At 37.0% G+C, this 12,292-nt stretch overlaps 1 protein-coding gene across 5 annotated transcripts in view; it reads right to left on the bottom strand.

The window, feature by feature from the left end:
* OSBPL6 (oxysterol binding protein like 6) overlaps window positions 1-12,292 on the bottom strand; it is a 90,336-nt gene that overhangs the window by 8,403 nt on the left and 69,641 nt on the right. For 3 of the 5 annotated variants that reach the window (XM_027678456.1, XM_027678458.1, XM_027678457.1), the window contains exons 11-15: window positions 10,803-10,877; window positions 5,871-6,036; window positions 4,796-4,926; window positions 2,678-2,785; window positions 349-486 (exon numbers count right to left, since the gene is read on the bottom strand). In XM_027678456.1, coding sequence (XP_027534257.1) covers window positions 349-486; window positions 2,678-2,785; window positions 4,796-4,926; window positions 5,871-6,036; window positions 10,803-10,877 — 618 coding nt within the window. The remainder of the gene's footprint in view (window positions 1-348; window positions 487-2,677; window positions 2,786-4,795; window positions 4,927-5,870; window positions 6,037-10,802; window positions 10,878-12,292) is intronic. The other 2 variants (XM_027678461.1, XM_027678460.1) reach the window with 1 other exon arrangement.

Consider the following 12,292-nt stretch of genomic DNA (forward strand, 5'->3'; position numbering starts at 1 on the left):
TTACAGAGCATAACTTTATGTGTACAGGAGAAGACTGTTGTTTGGGGGACTTTTTAAGAATATTTTAGAATCTAAATTTAGTTGACTGCATAGTCAGACATAACTGTTCCTCTTATGTCATCCTTATGTGGAACTAGAAAGGACATGCACTGAATATAAGCTACTGATACAAATAACTTTCAACTCAGTTTTACATCTCAGGGAACATCTGCACCTCATCACATGGTAGTCTCATGTTTATTTATCTACACCTTCTAAGTAGCATTATATAAAAAAAAGTAATTCAGTAGTGGTAGCAATACCTAAATCTGTCCAACAGCAAAGCTGCAGCATGCTGTCACAGCCTACCTCATTTTCTGACGAGCTGGCAGATAGAAGCACTTCCTGTGCATCAAAGAACTCTGAAACAGATTCAGACATAGAGAGCCTGCTTTCATTAGAAACTTGCTGAGACAGTGGCAAACTGACATGAATTTGTTCACCTGTCTGTAAATAAAGCACAGAAAAGTAAAAGTATTATTTCTAATATACAAGAAATATGCATAGAAGGTGTAAATCACTTGACTAATTTTTTTATGCCAAATATAAGCACAGAGAGTAAAGAGAGAATTTTAGTAGTACTGTGTGTGTACCTAACAGATGAGACTGAGAATTACAAAACGAAGTGCATTTTGAACAGAGAGATACATGTCCTCATTTGAGGCCTGCTCTGCATCTACTGCTAAGTTTTAGTAGCATGAAATTGCAGATTTAATTCTCTATCGAAAGGAATGATTTTGTGGACAATAGCTGGATTGTGTCAGACAAGTTCAAACATGAAATTCAGATGAAAGGACACCTGGTTATAACAAATTACATCACTGGGACCTAGCCTTGATACAACCAAAATTTGAATATAAATTTTTATAAGGTCAGGGAGTTATAAGTTACTTTCCAAATAAACAACCCGGTGAACCAGTTTAGCAACAATGTCTGTAGTGTCTGAATATTTAGGAGGATGGGTATAATATATATTTGTGGGCTTTTATTTCATGTTTGTACTCCAAATCTCATCTGAATTATGCCATTAACACTGACTCAATACTACTAAAGGGAACAAACTCTCTATGGTTATCACATTAAGGAAAATTAAGATTCTCTCCCTGTACGATTTTACCAAAGGATCTGCTGCTGTGGAGGGAAACAGGCTTCTGACTTAATCCCTTAATTTATACAGCATGTTGCTTCTGGGAGATAATACAGATGAAACTACTGAAGCCCTTCTAAACACAGTTAACTCTTCAGATTGCAACTCAATCCCCATTAATCTTATTCCAGATGTCCTGCATATGGTTTTGTTGACATCTTAATCCTGTAGCATTATTCCATACAGTTACCTCAAAATACACTACGAAAAAAAATCACAAAAACTCCCATAAACAAACCAAGAGGTCAAAACCCATTTCTTTTTCATTGGGACTTATAAGGTTGTAGATAGTTTGTATGCTGGATGAATCATAATGAAAATAGAAGTAATTTCATTGTAATCTTTACAGGAAGTGATTAAAATTTTGAAGTTTTGTATAAGCTAGAGGGACTTGGAAAAATACACATGTCTCTACCTGAAAAAGATGCTTATATGTGAATTATCTACACACTGCAAGATTATACATATACAAAACAATCAATAGAAGAATTGAATGAGAGATCTGGAAACCTCTTTGAAAAGCTCCTTCAGTCAGGCACACTTCTACCAAGATAACAATGTATGTGTGAAAAAGAAACAGCTAACTAACAAAAAATACAAAACAGAGGAGATGGCCATTGCCTAGAACTTCACTGCAGATTGCTGTGCTGTGGTACCACTTCACTTTTGTCTTCTGTTGCCTGTCTCCAGCATGCCGGTTTCTTGGAAAAATTGTTTGGACGCTTTCAAAAAGCAAATTAACAAAAGTAATTTGAAACATATTTTAACCTTTCTTTCTTCTTGGAAGAAATAATTAGGAGACAAGAGTATGTTAATTGAAATAGTATATGCATAGAAAAAAATAGTAGAAATGACAAATCAAAAACATTTTGGTAAAATCAAGCAGAATGGTTGTCAAAGTAACCATATTAGTTGTAATATATTACAGCTCATAAATTCAGATTTGTCATGAGGGAAGCTTGCTGTTATTAATACAAATGTTCGTTAATCTGTTAAGCAAGACAAGAAAGACTAGATGTTGCAAACATATTAGTGTAGGTTCATAGACTGAACCTTCTGATTTTAGCAGTACCACTCAAGATACTTAAGAAATGTCAGGTCCTTTAAGGAATTGCAAAATAAGGCCTTTAAATACTAAACTGTTCTGTTGATTTGGCAAGAAACTAATATACAGAACTGGTTAGCTACTGTGTGTTACATTCAAATGCAGTAAAACCTCACTAATTCCCACAGCCAACAATTAACATTCCAAAACTGGAGCCCTTCTCTCTTCCTCTAAAGAGACCAAGCTGAGTTCTTTCATGAGGTCTGACATATGCAAAACAAAAGACAGAAGTTTTATTTTATGTAAGGAAATATAACCTGATTTCTTCTACGAATGAACACTTGCCAATCTGAAAAATTCTATTATTTGTCAGGTGTGTTTAAACTATCAGTGAGAATTAGCAAGGTTTGTTTGTACTCTAAATCCATTAAAGGCCAAAGTCTTACCTCATCAGGACTAGGGATAATATTTACACTGACAACCTGATCACAAATAACAGATTCTGAATGTATTCTGTTCAAGCGACTCCTTAGTTCAGCATTCTGGTTGAGAGCCTTAAAATAAAAATTGCACATTTCATTTAAAATTAAAATGTAAGCATTTAAGACCAAAAAAAAAGAAAAAAAAAAAGAAAAAAATCTTCCCAGCAATTTCCTAAGAATCACAGAACCTCCTTTCTTCCACTTATAGAGAGATACCTATTTAGAGATCCTCTCTAATATGATTTAATCTTTGGTTACTTTGCCTTCAGTGATTTTCAGGAAACAGGGGGAACAGATCTTCTCCCACAGTGTAACACTAGCATTCTACCTTAATTCTTTAGATAGCTCTTTGGGAGGTGTACTGGTGGGTTATGTACATTGTGGAAATGGGGAGTGAATACAGTAAGAAAGAGTGAAACTGCAGAACAACAAACAGGAACTACCCACAAAATACCCAAAGAGGTAATTCTGGGCTTACAACTATACAGCCCCTTCCAAATCAAGGTTGTCAGCATTTAGAGCCTGAAAACAGAAACTGCTTTATTCCCGGTAAAATCAACACAACTGCTAGTATCATTGTCTGCCTGTCCAGATCAATTTTATAGATTTGTTTTTGAGTACTTATTTCAAACTACTGATCCACTATAGTGTCACAAATACCAACAGAATTAGGCTGATATATGATATCTGCTGATTTTTCTCCTAATTTAAAGTCCAACCTGTATTATAAATTTGGGTGCACATTTACATATTATCTGTTATTTGGAAAGATTCACATGCAGGATTCTGAAATCCAGAAAAAGTAGAATATGCTACATATCTAGAACATGAACTGGCTTAACCTTAATATACTCTCAGCACTGAAGACCATAGAAAAGAACAACAGCAAGACAGGCTCTTTCAGTAGACAAAGACTATTACAATGAAGTAAGAATCTTGTTCTATCTCCCCCTAGTGCAGACTCAGGAAGAAACTGCATGAATGTACTGAGACAAAGCAGGACCAAAGTAAAATTGGTAAATTTAAACTGTCACTAAATAGTTTAAATTACCCAATTTTGCTTTGTTCTGAAACAGTCTGGGCATACTTAAAATTGCCATCTACCAGGAAGGGAAGGTGACTTAACAGCAGCCTGGCAGTAGCTTCTTAAACTGCTCAAACCTGGTCATGAGATTGGACAACCCGAGTCACAGTCAATTTTCCATTTATTCTCCATTAAGGCTATGAACTAATGTGTGACAGTGACTTTTAAACTAACACTGCAGGCCAGGACCTAGAAGAAAACCTGTTTCCTTTTTTTTAATACAAGTTGCTAATAAATCCCTACAGGTCTTAGTTAATTTGTATTAATTACCTCTTGTCATTAACCTTTTTTTATTACAACACACACTAATCAATCTGCATAACACGATATGAATCTGTATCTATATCTATAAAAAAGTTTGTCTTTAAACCTCTGCTCATATTCTTGCAGATGCAATCCTCCATACAGATCCAGCAAAAGCTTTCATGCTTCATTGACAATGAATTAAAAAAATTGAGCTATCTTGTAACCTGAGGACTTACTGTTGCTTTACTTCTTCTCCCCCACTAAAGCAAATTGTAATTTTTCCTTTAGCTTAAGTGGGAGAGATGCTGGACAGTAAGAGGCATGTATCTGGAAATCCAATTTACCCATGATTATCTTGTAATCCAAGATTCCTTGTGCAGTTAGAGACACGGATATATAAAACAAATCTGACAACATACAGTCAAAATTTAAAACTTAATTATGAAAACAAGGATATCTCCTTGGCTGTGCTGTAAATAGCTCCAGGAAAGATATCTAGCATTTGTATAAAAAGATTTGGTGCTTTTTCTTTACTTTGGAAAACCATAACAGATACATGCTTACACAAACAAATTATATCCTTTACCTTCACATGCACTGAGGTTAGAGCAATGTCATAACAGAACACATCATAGTTCTAGTCAAGAACTTGGCTTTTTCTTGGCTCCTTTTACCTCAGGAAATGGCTAAAATACAAAAGAAATAGTGCATCTTGCAAGCTAGATGTGCTCAAAATGAAATTAAGAACATACCTGAGAGAGGGACTGTCTGAGGTGTGCTATTTGAGCATTGTGGCCTGTAAGATCCTGCTCTGAAACAATCTGCTTAAGCTTCTCCTTCTCTATAGCTATGCTGTTAAAGGCAGACTTCAAAAGAGAATGCACTAAGCAAAAAGAGAAAAATAAAACAAGTGTTTTCTTGGCTACAGAAATCACATTGACATCTATTACAATATTTCAGCAATAAAGACAGCAAGTGAGACTTCCATCCCACAATTATGGACATTTGAAACAAGGATCTGAACTTCAAGTAATCTATGCCAAATTAAGTACAAACACTTACAGCTTGCGATTGTAATGTGCATACTGTATGTTCACACATAAGTCATCTGGGAATATTCTTGGTACTGAACATATGGAAAGGTGCGTATTTTGGAAAACTGTTTCCAATGTGTGTTCTTTTCTCTCTGTTTTTTATTTGTACTTTTTAGAAAAACAGAAAAATCAGTTCTGCTAAGACTTAATGTTGCACTAATAAAGAGGATTACTTGGTCTTGAAACAGGTTTTAAACTTTTTTAAGATGTCAGCCTCACATTTTTTCTGTGCTTGTTATATAACAGATAGCAAACTGATAACAAACCCTTTTAAAAATAGTAGTTTTCAGTTTGTAGGAGCATTCACTTACTGACAATAAAAGAGCATTTCTAAAGTACATTCCATTACATTTTCCATTGTTTCCACTGACGTAGAAAATATTGCACAACATTATGTGTAGCAGTGACATTCTGATTTATTTTGGGGAGAAAGAAAGCATTTTACTGAGAAAGAAAATGGTTGCAAGTTCAGTCACATATTTACAGGATGCGAAAAGTAGTTCAGAAGACCTGTAAAACAATCTCACATCAGATAGAGAGTTTACCTACCTCTATATTTATGACATTCATGGAAAATATAACACGTTGCCTTTATGTAAGCCACTTGACCAGCTAAAAATTCTTATACATTATCATTTAATGCAGATGAATGCCCTGATCATAACTAAGTGAAGGCAATAAAGGAACACAACAGAGAAGCACATTACAAGAAAGGCTTGACATTTCCGGTTACCTTTTTGTGCCATCAAGCAGAATTCTTCTTGAAGCTTCATGTACTCAGTAGAGCACTCCAGAGGGTCTGTTACATGGCTTGGGGGAGCCTGAAACTCAATGTCTGCACAAAGGTTGGGATTGGATGAATGCAATCGAATGGGTGACATTGTAGCACTGAAAGGGACCTACAGCAAGAAACAGTGAAGAAATATTGTATAAGGTATAACCAAACTTTTGACTCCGTTGAAGCAAAATATAAATTTCTTCTGAAAAGACTTAGTTCAAAATGTGAAGAACATGGTGAGAGTGAACATGTAACTTCTTACTCTCTTAAATCTCAACACAGTTGATGCAGAATTCTCTTGAAGTTTTTCACTGAAACAGACAAAAGGCGACCTAAATACAAAGCTAACAGCTAATGATGGAGCATTTAAATTCTAATGTTTCAAAAATGGACAATTTCCTAATGCTTAGAAGATTACTGGAAAACTGAACCATGAGACATTTGAGAGTACATGTAGATGACTGTTGTTACAATACCAACATTTGAAGTATGCAAGTTCCTCCACAGACCTAAAAACAGGATATAACATTATCAAATATATCATTGAACTTTTTCAAAACTGCTGGTAAATCTTTAGCTGAAACTCATACTGGTAATTATGAAGACGGAAAAAGCACATAGTCTTTCTATTTTCTTTCATTCTAAACAAACAAACAACAACAACAACAAATAAAGTAAAAAATCCACCTGATTTTCATTTAAAGTGCATGAACCATAAATAAATGCAAAGAGATATGGTTTAGTAAGATGGAGCAAAGAATTTAGTTTATTATAATTTCCACTTCTCTTTCTCCTATACTTTTCAGGTATAGTAATAAAACAAGAATTTCTAAGTTGCATATATATGTATCGTGTATTGAGCAGCTACCTGTATGGTACATATGCAGTATGTGGCTACCACTGTTATATATGTGATGTGTGTGTGAGTATATGTTGTATTTTATTTTTATGTTACCATTTACACACATTTGTATGAAAATCAGGTCAAGAACCCAATTTTCAAATGTAAATGCAAAGGAAATGCATGCAGAACTAAATTCTGTTACTTAAACTTTAAGCACTGTTTAACATAGTAAGCACTGTTTAACACATTAAATTTAATTCATTTCATCATATTGATCAAATATCAAGAATTTTCACACTGCAGCCCAATGTAATTATTCAAATATGAACAATGGTGCCAAAATATAAAATGTCTCTTCCAAGGCATGATAAAGAGCAGCAGACAACATAAAAAGTCATATTACTAAGAATTTTTATCAACAGATTAGTTCTATACTGCCATCAGTGGTTGAACTTGGTACCTTGTTATTTGATTAGACTGGGGAATGGTTTTATCAATCCCTTCCTGTAAAAGCTGACATCAATATGTTTTAGATTTCTGATTCTCCAGTTAAACGCTCAAAATCCTGTGGGATCGATTCATCATGCCATTCATGAGCATATTCTGTGAAACACCATTTTCCACTCTGTTCTTCCTCAATTTCCAGATATATATAGCATATAAAACATTAGCTTTGTGGCACCTATCCAACATAAGGTTTATTCCTTCTCTCATGTATTTTGAGTTCTAGTTATATCAACAAAGTACATAGTTTTTACTGAACCTCATTTTAGCCTCATATCAAGAAGATTTCATTAACAGGAGATGTATAGAATAAATTCCTTCTATTTGTGGATATTTAACCCATTATCTTCTTTGCAAGCACCAGACTGCCTCTTTTAAGAGCCCAGGAAAACTAGGTTAATAGACTACTGTGGCTAAACATAGGTTAATTTCAAATTTCCTTTAAAAAACCTTTCCTCTTCTTAAATCAGAGAGAGTGTTTCCAGAACCTTCTGATGGGGAGTACTGCAAAGGTTCAACTGCTCCAGGTGGCTCCAGGAGGGCAGAGTAGCCTTGATACCTCTGTGTGTGTGGAGTATGTACCTAACCCTTCAGACCATCCAGAAGGTAGGAAAGAAGCTGATCCCAGCTATAATGCAGGAGCTTGAGGGAGAGTCCCCACAGCCTCATGTGCCTGTGGGGATGGGTCAGGTTGCCCCAGACCCACACAGACTGGCAGAGCTGCAGGCAGGCTGCCCACACGTGGTGGGGGGCTCTTTAGTCACTCTGATGAATCTGGCTGAAGACATCTGCTTTAGATTCATCATTTCTGCCTCATACCTCAGCTAGGCAGGCTGAAAAGGACTCTTTCTGAAGTGAGGTTTACTGGAAAAAAATATTTTAATTTATGTCCTAGAAGTAGAATTTACATGTTCTACAAGTACTGTCACACTACGTGCAAGAAATATACATTCACATGACAGAGATAAGTAGCTGCCTTGCTGAGTGCTTTAAATACAAGCACCAAAAATACTGAACTACTGATTGACATGAACTCTCCTCATACGCATCTTTTAGAAAAGTTTCCAACCTACCTTCTATAACAGATGAAAAAACCCACATTAAACAAAAATTTTCATTCTCTTGCATAGGCACGAGTCCAAAAAACACTGCCAACATATTTCTCTTACCCTTTTTCCCTTGCACTGACATGTTTTCTCTCTATATTAATGGTGAATTGATTCTTACTTTATAACCCATTCACATTTTGGGTTTTTTTTACTGTTGTTGTTTTGAAAGTTTTAAAAAAAATATTTAGCCTCTTGATGCATCACTCTAGTTTCCTTCATACACACCCTTCCAGACATGACCTCAGATGAACCTTGTCCTAACTTCCTGCTTTATGCCAGAGGCATAATATCCACCCATCCATCACCTTCTTCAGAATTATGTTTTCATGTAGGAACAGACTGTTCCTGGTGGAGTGGGTTGTAAGGAAAATGTCCTCTTTCTGCTGTGCATTTAACTGATATAATTCTGTGTCCCTTGGTCTATGCACACAGCTTCATTTTCTGGGAGAGACGAGCACTTTGCTGCATCAGCCAGGAAGAACACGCCATGGCCACACCACGTAACAGCTACAGAGTCATTTTGGTGCCTCTAGTTTTCCTTCCTCCTGCGCTTTTTCCAGTAACTCCAAGACCTCCTTCAACTGGTCCTCACTTCACCTGCAGGTCATCATCATGGCTAGGCTTCGCGAACGAAGATTTGGGAAGGGCTCTACCCACGTTTCTTGCAAGCGCATTGGTGGCTAAAAAGGCCAATATGAGATAGACACGTCCGGTTGCAAAAGACACAGCAGAAAGACTCCTTAGATGGTATATTCTGCAAGGCTCGATTCTTTCTGTGTTGTCTTTTCTCCTCAAGAGTGATCCTGCGTGCTTTCTCAAAAGCATCAGCAGCGTTATAAATGGTCTGTCTCCAGGCCTCCCGATTGGAGGCCAGAGTAGACCAGTTATGGTGATCAATATGCCCGAGGCTGAGTTGTTGCTTCAGGGAGTCCTTGTATCTTTTCTTCGGAGCTCCTCTCTTGCGACAGCCAGTGGCAAGTTCACCATAGAGCAGGATCTTAGGGAGGCGGTGGTCCTTCATCCTGGAGACGTGCCCTGCCCATCGCAGTTGCGTTCTCAGTAGCATGGCCTCAATACTTGTGATTGCTGCCTGTTCAAGAACAGATGTATTGGTCACGTAGTCTGACCAGTGGATGTTTAGGATTGTGCGGAGGAACCTGCAGGTAACAACTCAGCAATTCCCTGTACTCTTAATGCCTTCCAATCTAAGTCCAGTTGTATTTGTCCACTGAAGCACTCTTTAGGTAAGGAGTACCACCCTTACCAATGCTGTTTAACTACTGCTGAATCTACTGGTAAAAGCCTCCCACCAACTCAGCTGTTCAGCCAATGAAATCAGGAATCGGGCTGATTGCTATGCAGGGAGACTGATGAAGTCAAAATAGCAATCCATTATTGCACAGAGTGTTCAGCATCAACCGATTAGGGAGGAATAAACTTAGATGAGTTAATCTGGAAACTGGAGAAACACTGATTTCTCTCATACTTTTTAGGAGGGTGCAGCAGTAACTGAGTTTGCAGTTCAGGTAGCAGAAGCTCAAGTAGTTAGGCTTAAGCAGAGACTATGTCTGATCTAGGGGATTTTAGCTATGGCCTGGAACAGCAGACCCTGGAGTACTTTAGCCTGGTGAAGATATTCACCACTTGGGCTTGATAAGAGATATGCATTTAAAGCTCATTTCAATCTTTGGCTGCACAGAGTCTTCCCTATCTAGCTGCTGTACTATTTAGTTGATGGATTAGTACTAATGTCTATACTGTGCATTCCTAATGAGTATTTTCTTGATAAATCAGCAGCTGAAGATATCCTTTGGATGGTAATTTGATTTCCCAAACAGGACTTCCCCCACCTAATTCCCAGCCCCTGTATTGGTTTCATAGCTCCATATTTTCTGTCAAAGACTTAGAGAATTAGCAAAATCAAATACAGACACTGAAGTAGTAATATGACTTTTTGGGATTATGGAATGTAAACAGAAAGTGTCTCAAAAGAAAAGGCTAACCTTATATTACTTATAAAATTAATAAAATTTTATAATTCCATGGTTGTTTGTAACAAGTCTCCTTGGTTCTGCTGTCTTGCTATAGACTGTCACAACAATCTTTAGCAGAATTTGATCATTTTTTTATACTATTTTATAGTATATAGCAGAGTATGTCAAAGACATGTTCAAATAGTGCAGGGCCTGAGTCTAACTGTCACTTGCACTTGCATAAAGGAGGAGGGACATGTACCATGTAAACAAGCTCAGACCCACATTTATGGAAATAATTTCTGTTGGGTCTGACCACTCCTAAGGAACTCAGCTAACAGTGGGTAGCACAGACACCTCCAAAAAGTGCAAGAAACATTTTCATAAGCTTATTACACAATCAAGTTATACAGCTTCCCATCTTTAGAGCTATCCCTTGATTTTTAAATCCACTCACTGTTGTAGCCACTGCAGCTGCCAGTCTCTGCCGGCGTCGTGTTGTGCTGAACTGGCCCTTCGGTGCCGGCCCTTCCTGACAGTGAATGCAAGAAGAGAAGGAAGTAGAAAAAGAGAAGGGAAGGGGTGATGGGACACAGGAAAATGAAAGGTGATCAGAAAAGGGAGAGGGAGAGTCTTTAAGTGGGTTTCAACTTTGTTAACTCTTATGGCCTACCCATGCTGAGGACATATCAAGTGATTTCAGTTGTGTATGCCAAGGACATAAAAAGCTCAATACTTCACTAAAATTATCTGTGGATGAGTTGGACTGCAGTGCACTCACTAAGACTACAGAAAAAAAAATCTATTAGCATTGCCATTCAGAGTCATAAGGCAATAATGGAATAAGAAAACAAAAAGGATGCTATGGCATGACAGAGAAAGAAACAAAACCCAAACTCCTTCTGGGGGTCACTAGACCATCTAGAAGATGAATTCTGAAAGAGATCACTTTGCATTAGTGGAAGTGCATAAATTGTGGTCATTGAAGATGCATGCGTCTCAATGGCAGAACTTTTCAGTGTGTATGTTATATAGTGAGCTTGCTTATGTAAACATTCCTATGCATAGCTCTAGCATTTCCACATCCATCCTTGAGTCTACTGACTCGTTTTCTCCACATATCACTTTTTTGAGTTCTAGTTACTTTTCCCATACATTATTGCAGACTTGGCCTCCGAAGCAATGCAAAAACTCAGATAAAGCAGCAGAAATGAAAACTAAGTATTCCAACAGCTACTTTGTTTTCTGTATGCCTAACTTGTGCCTCATCTTGCTTAATTTCACTTTTATTTTCTTAAGAAAATTCATCATGGTAGATTAAAGTCAAGCAAGTAATTATCTAATGCAGAGAAACTCCTCACCCATCATAAAGTCATTCTATTTAACCTCTAGTCAAAATGTCATTATTTTGAAGTCATTTTAAGATTTTGGAAGACTAGAAAATACACCTTTCTGCCTTTAGAAAACAATTCTCAATTCCTTTACCTTTTTATTCCTCTATATCTCCACCTATAGCCACTTCAGGATTTTTAGACCTATATACATTTTTGCTTTTTCTGAAAGCTGCCTGGGCACCATATAAATAACAATGGTATAGACTGGATACAGGGACACATGCTAAAGAACAGGATATTGTATTTCAGTTATTAACTGAACCGTCTTGCTTCTCTAACATTCCCACTGGCAGGGTTGCTGCATCTGAGAATGGCCTAACACTTCACCCTCTGGCTGATACTAGTGGCAATGCTACTGACAAGTGGAAGAGTTGTCTAATGATCACAGTAAGAGAAGACTTCAGGTGTAGTATTTTATATAATTCTGACATTAAAAAAACATGTACATAACCTCTAAAATATTGAGTACAAACTTCATTAAGCAGAAAACACATTGTACGCATAATGTAAAGGTCTTTGTGCTCTACAGAAATATGCCTATCTTGTGAATAAG

This window comes from Neopelma chrysocephalum, unplaced genomic scaffold (genome assembly GCF_003984885.1).
Source record: "Neopelma chrysocephalum unplaced genomic scaffold, ASM398488v2 Primary Assembly neopelma1_44, whole genome shotgun sequence".
NCBI lineage: Eukaryota > Metazoa > Chordata > Aves > Passeriformes > Pipridae > Neopelma > Neopelma chrysocephalum.